This window comes from Typopeltis vanoorti, chromosome 3 (genome assembly GCF_054136105.1).
Source record: "Typopeltis vanoorti isolate ZY-2024b chromosome 3, IOZ_Tvanoo_1.0, whole genome shotgun sequence".
Lineage (NCBI taxonomy): Eukaryota > Metazoa > Arthropoda > Arachnida > Uropygi > Thelyphonidae > Typopeltis > Typopeltis vanoorti.
The window spans coordinates 165,491,761-165,509,047 of NC_143551.1; the positions used below are offsets into that span (position 1 = coordinate 165,491,761).

Genomic DNA, 17,287 nt, shown 5'->3' on the forward strand with positions numbered 1-17,287 from the left:
ATAGAGTTCAGTGGATGCTCATGCGCTGTCATCGACGATCACAGCTGTGTTCCTGTTTGTTTCAACTTTCCAATTGTTGTCACGGTTGTTGTGAATAGTGATAAATTTCTGCTGTTAAATTTTCTCTAAATTTCTTGACAAATTATGGCTGAAAAATGCCGGCATTGCTACAATATTGCATACACTAAAGAACGTAGAAACAGGACTGCAGAGAGGCATTTCTGGCTACCCCCCCAACTGAGAAAATGATAAGAACTTGGCAGAATCAGGAAGAGGATCTAAAAAAAAAGCAACTCACAGTAAACATAACCTACGAAGTGGAACTGGAAAATGGCCAGAATTTGAGGCAAAACTGAATACTTGGATTTTAGACTACAGAAAAAGCGAGACTTTCAGTGTCTACAAAAATGATTAATCATCAAGCAATAGCCACTAACAGAAGAATCGCCAAGTTTACTGGATCAACATCATGGTGTTCAAGATTCATGCAGAGAAACCAGCTATCTATGAGGATTAAGACAAAAATATCACAAAAGATGCCAGCTGAATATGAAGAAAAATTATTGAATTTCATCGATTCATCATTAATGCCAGGAAATGAGAAAATTTTGAACTTGCGCAAATAGGAAACATGGAAGAGGTTCCGCTGACCTTTTGATATGCCCTCAAACAAAACTATACATTCCAAGGGCACAAAAAGTGTTACTGTTAAAACTTTGGGGCACGAAAAAAACTCACTACAAGGTTGTTTTGTCCTGCTGTGTTGATAGGACAAAATTGCCACCACTACTGATTTTTAAAAGGAAGACGCTACCCAAAGAAAAACTGCTTAAAGGAGTGTTTGTGTTCATGCAAAAGGCTGGATGGATGGAGGAGGAATGTAATGGATAGATAAAATTTGGTCTAGGCGCCCTGTAGGACTGTTGAAGAAGCCTGCCATGTTAGTATGGGATCAGTTTCGTTCTCACAGAACAGAAGATATTAAAAATAAACTCAAGGAATTGAGAACTCAGCTGTAATTCTAGGAGGCCTAACTAGTCAGCTTCAACCTTTAGATGTCTGTATTAATAAACCACTTAAGGGATTTATGAAGGAGAAGTGGAACAGCTGGATGCAGTCTTCAGATTTTGAGGTTACGCCATCAGGAAGAAGAAAGAGGCCTAGCATTTCTCAAGTTTGTGAGTGGGTCAAAGATTCATGGGATGCTGTGAAAACTGAAACAGTGGTTAAATCATTTAAGAAGTGTGGCATTAGCAATGCACTGGATAGTACAGAGGACAATTTGTTGTATGAGGACTCAGATTCTGATTTAGAAGAGGTTTCAAGTGTCTCTTCATTTAGATCTGGAGATGAATTTCTGTGTTTTGAAGAAGAAGATTAAAAGGTGGATACTCTTTCCTAGTTAGATTAGGTGTTTGTTTGTAGACCTACTTATTACTTTATATTTGAAATACTGTAAATTCATTATAATATTCAGCGATAAAGTTTTTTTTCCTAAAAAATATGTACAAAAAAGGGGGTGCATCTTATACGCCAGCAAATACGGTATTTGCTTGTGTTGGATCTTTTCCTGGTTTTGGGATAGCAATGACAATTGACTTATGCCAAGAATTTGGAAACTCTTCCTCTGCAAGTATTCTACTGTATAATAAGAGAAGAAGATCCATAGAAGATGATAGTAGATGTTTTATTATTTCATAATGGATGTCATCAGGCCCTACTGCACTAGGGTGAGATTGTAGGAAAGTTCTTCCTTAACAAATTCTTCCTTTTAGTTCTTCCTTAACAAATGGCTGATTAAATGGCTGAAGAGTGTTGGTAGAAAAATTAAGCCTTTTTCTCTTGCTGCTCTTTCAGTATTAAAAATTCAGGAGAATGTGAAGCTGTTGCTGAGATTCTAGCAAAAGTTTCTCAAAAGTATCTGCAATAGCTTTGGGATCAGCAATAACACTTCCATTATGGTCTAAGATAGACAAACAATATGTTCTATATCTGCCTTTCATTTTCCGAATTTTATCCCATACAATTTTTGGACTGGTCATTTGATTAATTGATGTAGTAAATTGGATCCATAATTGTTTTTGACTCTGATGTTTTACATAACGTGCTTTGGCTCGAGAACGCTTGAAAGCTATTAAATTTGATGTGTTTGGGGTATCTACGAAATATGTTCCACGCTCTTTGTTGATCTTTTTTGGCTGTCTGATATTCTGGGTTCCACCAAGGCTTTGGATAGATTGGAAACTGAGATGATGTTTTTGGGATGGAGATTGTTGCAGCCTCGACAATGCATTCTGTTATATATTTTACCGCTTCATTGATAGATTGTGACTGATGGCATCAACATTTAATTTTGCAAGATGAGAGAAAGTGTTCCAGTCAGCCTAGTCCATTTTCCATATAGGCATCTGTGTGGGTGAACATGGTTCCTATGAAGACATTGTACAAAGAACAGGAAAGTGATCGCTTCAATATATGTTCTCTTAAAAAGTCTTACATGAGTAGTGGAAGAATGGAAGGGGAGCAGATTGTAAGATCAACTGCAGAATATGAACAGGGAGGCATATGGAAGAAAGTATTGAGTTTATTATTTAAAAGGGAGAGGTTATTATTATCAAGAATTCTTTCAATGATTCGACCTCGTCTATTAGTGTTGGCACTACCCCATAGAGTATTGTTACCATTAAAGTCACCCATCAAAAGTATGGGTTCAGGCAGTTGCCAGATAAGGCTATCAAGATCAATTTCATTTAACTCTTCATTTGGTGGTAAATAAATTGAAAATACTGTAATAAGAAATCCCATGGAGAAGCGAATCACTACTGCTTCCAGAGAAGTATTAAGTTGAAGCTGATGGAAAGGAATATGACTGCCCACCAGGATAGCTACTCCTCCATGAGCAGGACCACCTCAAGTTCTGTCCTTACTTACAACAGTGAAATTCCTAAAGTTACGGTCCTCATTGGATCTTAAGTACGTTTCCTGTAGACAGAAACAGAAAGGTTTGTGTTTCTGCAGCAACATCTTGATATCATCAATATTCTGGCGAATCCCACGACAGTTCCATTGTAAAAATTTTCCTATTGTCTTGATTTTATTGACTTGTCTGGTTTTCGGGAGGTTGAGGGCTTACCTTTGTCAGATTTATATGTATCCATTGTTTTAGGGAAGTATGGACAGCCAGTGTCCATCTCTTCCTCTGATAGAGTGTTCAAAACATCAAATGTGTTAGGGTCAGTTGGTAGATTTAGTTTGCTTTCAGTGGGTAACGAGGTATCTTTGAGTAATATCTCAGTCATAATTTTTTTGACAGGTGAGTCTTCATCGAATGAGACCATTTTTGAAGTTGTCTCTGGAGTAAGGCCAGAGGTCTTGTGATTAATGAGCTCAACAGAGAAGCACTTGCAATCATAAAGTTCAGGTTATGGTGAAATTATCAGATGGTGGAATAGACATACGTGTTTGAGTTGCTGTTGGCACTTTTTTTAATTGTTACTTTTTCAGCATAGAACAAGTGTAATGGTGGCCAGCTTTCTTTTTGCATCCTAATATGTTATGTTTTGTTCTGTTTTAATTTTTTGTATCTATTTTTTATCTTTCCATTTGTGACATGCACGAGAGTAAGCTGGATGATCTCCCTGATAGTTGACATGTTTAGCTTTTTTTTCACAGCAAGATTTGTTATCATGTTCTTTATTACCACATCGGGCAAAGGTAGTAGAACCAGGACAGGCAGTTTGGGCATGTCCATATCTTTGACATTTAAAGCATCTCAGCGGGTTAGGGATGTATATTCTAACAGGACAGCTGCGATACCCTGCTTTTACAGATGTCAAAAGCTAGGTGTATCAAAAGTAAGGATGATGTTCTTGGTTGAGACCAGGCGACCATCCCTACATATCAGGATGTGCCTCATGCCCGTCACTCCATGATCTTTAAGCTCTGAACATATCTCATCAGGAACATCAAGGAGATCCCATTCTGATATCACTCCTTTACTGGAATTGAGTGTTCTGTGAGGTGTTACTGCAATTTGTATTCTACCCATTGTCATTGCTCTCAGTAGTTTCTCAGAATGTTGTTTGACATTGTCTCCAAGAGGATATCACCAGAATGCAATTTCTTGACAGTTTTGGGAGGTCCCACCAGTCCTTCTAAACCTTTTTGGATAAAGAAGGGTGAAATTTTTCAATTGGTTTTTTGGTTTTTCACCTGTTGGATGTATGATTAAAAAGGCTGGTACATTTATGTTAGTATCCGATATCTTTTGTTTCTTACTTCTGTTTCCATATGCTGTATCTACAGTATCAGAACATTGTTGGGACTTTGTTAGGGTCCCTGAAACATTTGAGGATGAAGAATTCATATTTAAGGAATTTTTAATTCGGCATCAGAACTCCCCACTCACAAAGGAGCCTCACATGATACCCACTATCCAGCAAGCAAAGAGTGCGCTCAGGAGTGGAATGCGAAGGAGTACCCTGGACGCTATACCGGCACTGCAGCAGCAGCAGGTCTAGGATCCTGACCCTGGACCATGGGGTGAGAGACTTACTGCAACACTGTTGACTCTTGCAGGCAAGTCCACTAGCTGATTGATCCTGGCGGGGCCATCCAGGACCGCCCGTCTTGCCGAAGCAGGGGCCAAAGTAGTGCAAGGCTACCAGTATCCCCCCTTTCCAGATGTCCACGAGTCGCACTGCATGGCAAACAAGGTGGCAGGGCATTGGATCCCAGTGATGGTGGTCTGGAAAAAGGATAGTGAAAAAGACTCAGGAGAAGTAGAGCAAAGAATAAAGAAAAGCAAAGAAAAAGAGGAAGAATGAAAAGGACCAGTACCATCACTGGGAGGTCTCCTCCACACCCAAACAGGTACTGCACATGGAGGGGTCTCGTGAGTGGGAGGCAGACCCAAAGGTGGTGATACTAAGGTGGAAACAGTGGAGAAGTCATATTTACTTATACGAGTTGTCAAAAGGTTGCCAACCTTAATAATAAGGTTGCCACATTATTATTAAATTCCTCTGGATTTAGAGAAAGATGTTGGAATTTTTTTCCCACTTGGTTAGAATGTAATAAATTTAATTTAATCCTTTATCCAATTGTAAGCGAACAAAGTTTGCGCCTGAAGTATCTTCAGGATTGAGGCAACTCGTGGTAAAGGTGGACCAAGCTCTCATCACTACTTGTAATAATTATCAAATACAACGATTATGAATATTATATATACAAAAAACAATAAATTTCAGTCAGTTTATAGTGATGAATTTCCAAAACTTGGGTATAGGCATATGGTCTAAATGATTCAAATCTGGACTGTGAAGTAATGTTTTACATGTTTTCAAGAAGAAATAATCAGATTTGTATTAGATAATTATGACTGCAGCCTCATTGGTTTTTTGAACTCCAGTAGCATGTTCTCTTTCTCATACTCAAGATTCGAGTAGTAAACATATCCTACATGGGTTACATCATTTTTTAAATGTTGTTTCTTACTGTTCCCTATTATTCTGTAATGGCACCCTTACAAAAGAATTGAAATACCAGAAGCAATAACTTTTTTGTCTACATACATAGTTTATTCATAATATGATACAATGTGAAAAGGGAAAAGAGATTTATGTTAAAAATTAAATATAGCAAATTATGATCTTCCAAGTTTATCTATCTTGGGATAACTAGTAGATGTCAGATGGAGTTTTGCAGTTCAGCCTACTGATAGTTTCACATACGTATTGCCAAAATTGTTTGCATAGTCTTCCTCTACTGTGTTTGTCATCTTCTGGTTTGTACAGGATGAGGGATTCCAAAAAGGGCAAGACTTCAGGATGTCTGAGTTGATGCCCAAGCCATCTGAGTTGTAGTGTTTTGACTATACTGACAAGTGGTTGTTGCTTAGCCAGATTTAGCACAGCAGAGTTAGTGATGCAGTCCACCCAGGTGTATCCAAGGATCAGTCTGAGACATGTAGTTACAAAAGAGTTAATTAGATCTGTAGTTTTTTGGTGCTTATTGTCCAGGTTTGAGAACCATACAAGAAGATGGATCTACTGGTTGCATGGTATAGTCTTATTTTTGTCTTTAATGATGATTTCCAGATGGGGCAGAGTTTGTTATGGAAGACTAGAGCCAGCTGTTTACATTTTCTGATATCATTTTCTGTATTGCTGCTGTACGATCCAAGGTATTGAAAGTCCTTTACTCTTTCTAAGGGTTTATTGTTGATATGAAGTAAAAAGTTTTCACAACCAATTGAGAATACTTTGGACTTTTGGATGTTGATCTGCAGACCAATAAGTTTAGCCTGTGCCTCTAGTAGACTGAGATGTTTTTGTGCATTTGTTGGTTCTGTATCAATAAGTACAACAGAAATCCAGCTTGGTTTTTTTTCTTAAAAGTGGTGTCAAGTAAGGTTCCATTCTACTGAGTATCATCCTATTGTAGATTTTAACTGTGGTTGATAGCAAAATAATACCTCTGTAGTTATCCATTCTATTTAGACTGCCCTTTCTGGGTATGGGGACAATAAGGCCTTGTTTCCATTGTTGAGGTATTATTCCAGTGTTTAAAGCTTGATTCATTATGGCAAGGAGATTGGAATATGTATTATACCCAGCATTTTTGAAAGCTTCTGCTCTAATTCCGTCAATCCCTAGGGACTTTCCTGCTTTGGTTTGATTTATTGCTATTTTTAGTCCCTTTTCAGTGGTTATCACAATTTATTGGTAGAGTGGTGGTTAGATGCAGGTCTGCTAGCTGACTTGAATGTTGGGGATTATCAACATTTAGTAATTTTTTAAAGTAGTTTCTCCATTCTTTCATCAAGTTTGAATTTACTGATAGCTGTCTACCATTTTTTTTTATCCTGTACACCCCTTGAGGGTACATGGCAGGAATTTGATGATGATGATGATGATGTCTACCATTTTTGTTATGTGTGACAATATTTCCACTTCTTTTTGTTTTATGGTGACAGATATAATTTATCATTTGAAAAGTGTTTCTAGTATCCCCAGTTTTATTATAATTTTCAAGTTCCTCGCAGTATTTATTTATTTGATTTTCTTTGTCTCTGGTCATTAGTTCATTGACCTTGTTATTTAAAATTTCTAGTTTATCTTTATTTAGTTCATTCCTGTTTAAGTAGTAGGGTTTCCTTGCTTTATTTCTTTCATCTATATATTTTTCAGTTTCAGGGGTAATCCATCCCCCCCCCCCCCCCCCGAGTCTTTTTTGTTGCCGTTTCCAAGAATTTTGTTAGATGTTATGTTTATAGCTTCAATAATACCCTTATACTTTTCATTATCTGGATCTTCTTTAAGAATGTTTTCCATATTGTCTTCTAATGTGCTGTGGAAAGATGCTGCAATTTGTGGGTTATTTAGTTTATCCCAGTTGTATTGTTTCTTTTTAGGCTTGTTATTTTTAGAGGCTTTTAGTGAAAGTTTAATGTGGGCACTGATTATTCAGTGGTCAGAGTTTAGTTCAACCGTGTTATATGCTCAACAGTTCTTGATTGATCTGATCCACTTTTCATTGATTAGTATGTGGTCTATTTGGGAATGAGAACCATTTGGATGTTCCCAGGTCCATAGTCTTCCTTTTGGATGGGGAAATTTGGTTTGGGTGATTACCATGTTATGGCTATTGCAGAAGTTCATAAGAGAATGTCTATTGTTATTTGTGGTTTCATGATAAGTGTATTTACCCGCGTTTTTAGTAGTACTGGCAATGTCTTTACCGATTTAGGCATTAAAATCACCACCAATGAGTGTGACATTGTGAACTGGAATGTTCATAACAGTTTCAGAAAGATCTTTATAATAGGTATCTTTGTCTTCTAGTGGAGCACATTCTGTAGGAGCATATGTGGATATTATTGTCAGTGTTGGGTTGGTACTTATGGTTATGAGGAGAATTCTTTCAAACACTTTTTCAATCAATGTTACTTTTTCTGCTAGTTCCTTCTTGAGCATTATTCCAACCCCTCCAGTACCATCATTGTTTGCTGAGTTATAAATAAATCTCCATTTTTGTCAGCTGATGACATTTCATTAATTTCATGATTGTGAGTTCTCCATCTATGTTCTTGTATACATATAATGTCTATGTTGACTTTTTCTGCTCCTCTAAGTAGCTCAAAAAATTTTCCAGTTTTCTTGAGTGTCCGTTATTTGTGAAAAGATGAGATATGTTAAAAAGATGAGATTAGATTTCCATAATTTCATTTGATCACACTTCTTGTACCTTTATTTAACCAAGAACTTCCTGGAAGGCTTTGATCCTTGGTATGCATAGTAACTGTATCAGCAGTTGAGGCACAAGTCTGTGTGGAAGTGGCTGATATTATCTTGTTTCCTTTGATAATCATTTAATATCCACATATTGGGTGATTGGCTCTAATATGTTTTTACCAGTCATGCTAGCCTACTGAGAATTTACCCAGGATCTCCAGGGGCACCATGAGGAGGTGTGACTTGGATTTTTACCCCCTATTTCTGTCTACATGTATTAAATTTTTATTCACTTTTATGGAATGTCTGATATACATTCTCTAAAGAGTTTAAACAGAATAGTTTGTTATGGTGGATAGTTTGCCATACTGCATTTTTTTTTAGATTAGAAAAGTACATATGAGGCTTTGATCAGGACATTTTTTTCCTTCTTTTTCTATGTGACTCTAACCCAACAAACTCTATAAGCTTTAATAATATTAGTACATTAGTAACAAAAGTGAGCTGGTATTCATATTTTTTTTTTTTTACAAAAGTGAGGCAGTGGTCTTACACTGATTGATGAAATTCATCTCCCACCTAAAAACATTTGCAAACATCCATGCTCATGGCAGGAATCAAAGTTGGAGCCTACTGGTTGGAGAGAGGATATGTTATACATTTGACCAACTATGCTAGCATAGTGTTATAATATTATATTGTATACATTATATAATATCATACATTTCATTATATTATGTTCTATAATGTCAAGAATGTACTAACAAGTAATAAAATATTTATAATAAATGTGCACTATAATGAACTTGGAAGAACAGTCCTAGCCTAAGTTTTACAGAACCAATGCTATTTAAGCTACTCATCATACAATGATGACAGAACAGTGTTCATCTACAACAACAACAAACATATAACAAAGTAAATTGCATGAAACAGAAAATAATGGAAATGACAGAGATCATATATTGATGGCAGAATTCAAAGTACTGGCAAGAGTCGAGAAAGATGACAAAATAACAACATCAAAAAAGGACAAATACAAACATTACTGGAAGTCACATCTAAAGGAGTATGGAATTATAAAAATCAAAGTGCAAAATTAATATTTACATTTTGAAATGTTATGGTAATGTAAATTAATGTCACTTAGCTGAAATCTTCATAACAAACTAAATATGTGCAGATTGTACAATTAAAATCAAAAATTCCAAATCAAAATAGTTTCTTACCTTATGGATAAAGAATCTTTCTTTATGGAAATAAGAGCTCTTATCCATGCAAAATTCATAACTTTTAATTAAACTTTGAAATAAAGAAATACTGTATATTGTGTCATGTTTCTTTAATTTACAGTAATAAGAGAATAGCATCAATTAATGCGATACCAATTGTTGGGTCTCTGTCTAATTAGGAAGCTGATCAGTTCACACCAGGTGTGGCAATCAGTTTTCTTCTAACTTGAAGCTGATTAATGCTGATTATAGCAGACTAATATTCATCATTGTCCTTATCCCCCTTTGCAATTAGAGGTGACCAATTTTAAAGATGACTGCCTGTTGAGGTTTTCAGGTTATTTTTGATTTTACAGACTGCATATACGAGGGTGGTCTGAAAAGTTCTCGGCCTAACAATGAAAAAACTAATTTATTTCAAAATTATTTTTATTTTTCAACATAACCTCCTTTAAGACTAAATTTATACCAGCGATGCTCCAGCACCATTATCCCATCCCTGTAGTGGTACTCAGTAAGATCTGCAAAATACCCCTATACAGCTGCAATTACCTCTTGATTCAAAGAAAAATGCTGACCAGTGAGGAAGAGTTTTAGCTTTAGGAAGAGATAGAAGTCAGAGGGAGCCAAATCTGAGGAATTGGATGGATGTTCCAACAATTCATAGTGCAGATCCCTTAATTTTCCCATTGCCAAAACACCTTTGTGGGCAGGTGCATTGTCCCGATGAAAGATGATTTTTTTCCTCTGCAAACCGGATCTTTTCTCACGAATTTTTTCGTCTGGTCTGGTTAAAAGATTGGAATAATATTCCCCAATTATTGTTTTACACCTTTCAAGATAATTAATAAACAAAATGCCTTTAGCATCCCAAAACACCAATGCCATGACCTATCCTGCTGATGGAACCAACTTTGTCTTCTTTGGACTGAACAACCAGCTTCTGTCCACTGTTTTGACTGCTATTTGAATTCTGGTGTGTAATGGTGAATCCAAGTCTCATCCATAGTAATAAATCGACATGCAAGATCAGTTTTATTCTTGTTAACGCTCTAAGCATTGTTCTGAGATTTTCATGTGATTGAGTTTTTGATCTGCTGTGAGCAAGCGTGGCACCCATCTTGCACAAAGCTTTTTCATTTGCAATTCTTCATGTAAAATATATCCTGCATGTTCTTTTGAAATGTCTATAATATCAGCAATTTCACGCACTTTGACTCGCCGGTCATCCATTACCATATCATGCACTTGATCAATGATTTCTGGTGTTGTTACACTTTTCAGATGCCCTTCACGTGGATCATCTTCAAGGCTGGTACTGCCATGTTTAAACTCGGCAGCCCATTTCTTAATTGTCAAAAACAAAGGAGAAGAGTGCCCATAAACGTTTATGAACTTCGAATGAATTTTTTTTGATGTTTAAACCTTTTTTTACAAAGAATTTTATAACCGCACGATACTCAATTTTATCCATTTCAAGGGATACAGACAATACTTTTGATTCAGGCAGCTGTATAAAACAAACTACTTGACAGAATGACTTGCAATTTGGCATGGATGCTTATGACAGATGTACCAACTTGGTAAAAAAAAAAACAGCCAATAGCATTGCCATCTATGGCTGAGGCCGAGAACTTTTTAGACCACCCACGTATTTAGTTTATTATGAAGATTCAAGGTAAGTGACATGAATTTAAGTTGACATAACTTTTCAAAATTTTAACATCGATTCTGCACTTTCATTTTTATAATTTCACACTATGGTATTTCTGGATTCATGTTTTTTTGGATTTGTATCTTTTAAATTTTTTTTAATGAATCTTGTGCCATTATAACATTTATTATGCACACATGTTCACAAGAATATAGTAATTTTATTACTCCAAATAATTCAATCAGAAACTAACTGGTCATCATCAGTGTATCAGTATAATCACGAGGTGATGCCACAACAAAGAACTTAATTTGAACCACTTAATTTTAAATTTGGGCCTTTTTTGTATTTACAGAGCAGAGTCACATAGTGGATGCCACTAGTGGGTGGTTACAATAAAATAAGATTATAATTAAGGCCCAAATTTAAAATTGAGTGGTTTGAATGATTTGAAGTAAAATCTCCTCTTGTAACCAAGAGGAGGAGAGTTTACGAAAGATAAACAGTGCCCTGGTTTTTACCAAGTTCAATGTGAGTGCCTCTGCTTGTACTTTGGACAAACAAGATGTTCTGTTGAAAAACGACTACAAGAACACCAACCTTATATTAACAACAATAAACCTGTAAAATCTGACCTTGCCCAGCATGGAGTAGGAGCTGATTATGATATCCTATGGTCTAATACTCAACTTGTACATTGGTGCAGGATTAGGTTTGAGAGTTATTTAAAGAGAGTGCTGAAGCACTTCTATACCACATGAATTTAAATCAGAAAGACTGTCTCCCTATTGCCAAGATTTAGGAAAGTTTCATCCTCATAAATGGCAAGCAATAATGTTTTTTTTTCTCCCTCCCCATTTAATTATTATTTTTAAAAAAATTAATAATTAATATTAATATAGTTATTTCATTATGTAATTAAATTTTATTTTATTTCAAATCACTTAATTTTAAAATTGGCCCTGAACTGTAATCTTATTTTATAGTAACCACCCACTAGATAGTATCCGGCATGTGGCTCAGCTCTGCAAATAAGATTAACATTCTTTGTTGTAGGTTCACCTTGTCATTATTGCTGATGCACTGATAATGACCAGTTAGTTTCTGGTTGAAATATTTGAATTAATAAAAATTATTATATTCTTGTGTATATATGAGTATAATAAATGTACCTTTTCATGTTTTTATGTTCTTTTATGTTTGGTTCCTGCCAAGACTGTATTCTGTCATCAATGTACAACTTTTCTCCATTTCTCTCAGTTTCCATTATTTTATTTCCTGTGATGTCTTTTGTTCTATATTCTACCATTTCTTCTATTTTGTTTCCATCATTTCTTTGGTTCTCTGTGGGAATAGAGTGGCATAATCAATCCCTACATTCACTACAGCAAACCAGATGCTACACCAAACTAAACTCTAGTCCCCAGGGATTTACTATACCCAACACCTATTGTAACAATTTCTCCTATTATGAGAGTCAACCATACTTGGATTTTACTAAAAATGACAGAAAATAAAATACTGCAAAAATACTCACTTCTTCTTCTACGACAGCTGCCTTATCCTTATCTCCTAAATGTGACCTACATGGGAATGCTTGTAATATGGCTAAATCTGAAATGCATACATACCCACTAAGAGATGATTAAATATTATTATATTTAGTAACTATTAAATGAATTATTGATTAAATAGTAAAACTATTAAAAGTATTCCATGCATTTTTAAAATTAAACATTCCAGTACACTAGTTGAGACTGTTAATACTATTAATATTTTTACTAGACAAATGTATCTTTATATCCATAAAGAACCTTAAATTGTTCATTGAAAAAATCAAGTATTTCTGACAGCCTGTACCATTATCCACCAATATCTAAGCAAAAATAAAATAAAATAAAATAAACAAATCTTAGCTAACCAAATTCTATTATATACCAGGTTAAACAAAAAAAACAATGGATACACATAATTAAATATTTTGCTAGCCTTGGTTTCATCCACAGAAAAGATTCCTGCTGATTTTATCAGGAAATCAGAGCAAACAGTGAAACATTCCTAATTCATAATTTCTTGGCATCTTTAATTTATATACAGCAGGTATGTTGTATATAAATTATACCTGGTGTGGTACATCACCAAGCATCGGAGTGACCATATGGCATCTGTGGATGTCCAGTGAACAGATGGATTTAATTTATAGTATAACCAAGTGAAAAAACTTTCAACATCTATCTCTAATCCAGAGTAATTTAGTAATAAGGAGTGATACCTTTTCAATACTTGTATATGGAAATATGACTTCTGCATTACTTCATCCTTGGTATCACTTTTTTGTCTGGCTTCCAGTAATGAGACCTCAATAAATCTGGTCTGGGTAATGGCCCTTTCCATAATGCATAGCATTATACTTGACTCTAAGGATATGTTTGGTATTATGTGATACTAAGGCAATTAATATGAAGTCACTGGCTTCCATATACAAGTAGCCCAGTCATGAAGTTACTTCAAGTGCAAACTTTGTTTGCTTACACTTGGATAAAGGATGAAACCAAGAATATAATTTCTTGACATCTTTAGTTTATAATTTTAACTTTCATGGCCTTATTCACATCTCTATCTTTCATAATTTTTGTCAGGTTTAACATAGCTTTTTTTTCTGTGACTATCCTTCTTTTAATTTCATCTTCACATAAATGTATTTCTGATTCTGGACCCCAGTAAATCATAACTTTCAACAATTTCTATTTTATCTCCCTCTATTATAAATTCATTTAAATTGCCAGAAGCCATCACTTTTGTTTTGCTGATGTTTAAATTAAGCTCAGCTTTGTTACTTTCCATCTTAACCAATAGAATCAACCACTCCAGATCTTCCTTAGTTTCTGCTATGAGGGTTGTATCATCTGCATATCCTAAATTATTTATTTTTCTGCCACAATCTTAATTCTAGCTGGATCTTTGTCTAAATCACATATTATTTTGAATCCACAGCCTTTTGTCTGAAGAGCATATACACTAACCACTCAGCCAACATTTCATTTTCACTATATATTCACTCCGTAGCTCAGTCGGTATAGACAAAGCTCTTTGGTTGGAAAGACCTGGGTTCGATTCCAGTCTATGACGTGAGGAACCTTTATCTCATCTCTTTCGACTAAAGCTGAGTACGGAGGTGGAAGGTTTTTCATCCCTCAAAACAGGCAAACCAGTCCTGTGAACACACATGGCTACAGTCATAAATATACTACAGCAAGGAAGGCAATGAGAAACCAACTTGCTCATAATCAACTCCCTAGTATGGTAGCCCCAACAGCCATATGGCTGAGGGAATATAATAGAATATATTCACACTATAAATATTAAAAAGGTAGGGTGACAGTATACAACTCTGCCACACTCCTTTTCCACTCAAACACTGTCTGTTTCTCCAAAGACTCTTTTTACTGAAGCGTCTTGATTGTCATACAGCTCTCTTTATCAAGAGAATTAGATGTTCAGGCATTTCCATTGATCTCATTACAATCCACAATCAGTTATGATCCATGCAATCAAAAGCTTTCTTATAATCAATAAAACAGATGAATACTTCCTTCTGAAATACTCTTGTTTTTTTCCATAATCCATGTCATGTTTGCTATCTGGTCTCCAGTTCCTCTATCTCTCCTAAAGCCTGCCTTTCCTGTGACATTTCTCTATTCACATATGGCTCCAACCTTTATCGGAACTCTTGCAGCATAACTTTACTTGCATGTGGAATTAAAGCAATAGTTCTATAATTCTCATAATCTCTGGGATCTGATTTTTTTTGGAATTGGGATGAATATTGGTGTTTTTCCAATCTCTAGGCCAGCAGATTTTCTTCCAAAGCTATATATTTAGTCAATATATTCACTACTTCATCCACAGCTGTTCTCAATAATTCCACTGACACATCATCAGCTCCAGGAGCTCTTCCTTTTGGCAGTTGTTTCATTGCTGATATCACTTCACTTTTCATTATCATGGGTTCCTCAACAAATTCTCTCCTTTCAAATTCTCCTTCAATATTATTATCTTTTATTGTACAAATCTTCTAAATACTCTTTCCATCCATTACATTAACTTCATGCTAATAAATATCCTTAAGTAAGGAAAAGAATTTCCATGTCACTACTGAAGTAAAAGCACTTGTATCAAACAATATTTTATAAGGAATACCTGCAACAAAGCCTATTACCATATTTAAAGGTTCTGTTTTTGCAGACACTAAGATAGTTAAAAAATTTTTGAAGATGGAAAGCTTTGAGACAGATGAGGACATAAAACTTTCAAAGAACAAGACTTTGACTTAGCCTGTTTTTGTACTATATTTAAAGAGAGTTGAAAAGGATCATGACGAAGTGATTTTTGATTTTGTTTGGGTAACTTAGACAGATCTGTAGGACAAATTCTTGAAGTATGTCCCAAACCATTACATCTTTAACATCTGATCTGTCTTTTTCTATAAAATCTTTTACTTCCTCTAGCCTGTGATGGTCCTGACTTCTCAGAGCTATTTGCTCCTGTGAGAGACCAGCTTTTATTTCAGTATATATCTTCAGAATCTTTTCCTGTGCTACAGCAAAAGAGTTTAACTTTAAATCCATCTTTTTGATTAATTCAGTCCTCAGACTATCTACTTCCATTCTGAATTAGTCTAAATTGACTGAACCTATAGGACAAGATGCAGAAAGCTTCTTTTGTTTAGAGGGATTAATAGGTAATGATTTCCAATTCATTGAATGGGAAACGGAATTCCCATTCAATTTCTCTTTCCATGAATTGCTGCAAGCTGCCTCCTGAGTTTATCATAATCACCCACCTTACAGTTCCAAATAACTCTTTCTCACAAAAGTCCTGATATGGCTAGCCACCACCACCAGAGTGATAATTTCATGGCCACTTTCACCAACTGAAGGAAGACTTGACACTTCATTTTACAATAATATCTTCGGATGAGATAATTAAATCCAAGATCCTCAATCTTTATGTAGCCTCTATTACAGTTGTCCCTCAAAAACTGAAGAAATTCATTCCATTTGATTCCAGATGCTTTCTCTTCATTCCAGTCTATATTACCATAATTGAAATTGCCTATAATGATTACCCTTTTATCATTAGTCAGACTAATTTGCCTAATCCACTAATCCAAAGTATTATCATCAAATTTTCATATTTGGTCTGAAAAGTTCTCAGCCTTGACCATAGATGGCAACACTATTGGCACGATTTTTTTTTCTAAGCTGGTACATTCTGTCATAAGCATCCATGTCAAATTGCAAGTCATTCTATCAAGTAGTCTGTTTTATACAGCTGTCTGAAGCAAAAGTGTTGTCTGTATTCCTTGAAATGGACAAAATTGAGTATCGTGCGGTTATAAAATTCTTTGTAAAAGGTTAAACGCCAAAAGAAATCCATTCGAAGTTCATACAAGTTTATGGGCACTCTTCTCCTTTGTTTTTTGACAATTAAGAAATGGGCTGCCAAGTTTAAACGTGGCAGTACCATCCTTAAAGATGATCAACGTGAAGAACATCCAAAAAGTGTCACAACACCAGAAATCATTGATCAAATGCACGATATGTTAATGGATGACCGGCGAGTCAAAGTGAGTGAAATTGATGAGACTATAGGCATTTCAAAAGAACATGTAGGATATATTTTGCATGAAGAATTGCAAATGAAAAAGCTTTGCACAAGATGGGTGCCACACTTGCTCACAGCAGATCAAAAATGCACTCACATGAAAATCTCTGAACAATGCTTGAAACGTTTTAACAAGAATAAAACTGATCTTATGTGTCGATTTATTACTATGGATGAGACTTGGATTTACCATTACACACCAGAATCCAAACAGCAGTCAAAACAGTGGACAGAAGCCAGTTGTTCAGTACCAAAGAAGACAAAGTCGGTTCCATCAGCAGGAAAGGTCATGGCATCGATGTTTTGGGATGCTAAAGGCATTTTGTTTATTAATTATCTTGAAAAGGGTAAAACAAATATTATTCTGATCTTTTAACCAGACTAGATGAAAAAATTCATGAGAGAAGACCTGGTTTGCAGAAGGAAAAAAATCATCTTTCATCAGTCTCATATGAATTTTCCCATTGCCAAAAACACCTTTTGGTGTTTTGGCAATGGGG

General features: G+C 35.4%; 1 protein-coding gene across 3 annotated transcripts in view; it reads right to left on the reverse strand.

Moving 5' to 3' along the window:
• LOC150108726 (MPN domain-containing protein-like) overlaps nt 1–17,287 on the reverse strand; it is a 318,202-nt gene that overhangs the window by 106,940 nt on the left and 193,975 nt on the right. For all 3 annotated transcript variants that reach the window (XM_090390953.1, XM_090390954.1, XM_090390955.1), the window contains one exon: nt 12,658–12,734. In XM_090390953.1, coding sequence (XP_090247079.1) covers nt 12,658–12,734 — 77 coding nt within the window. The remainder of the gene's footprint in view (nt 1–12,657; nt 12,735–17,287) is intronic.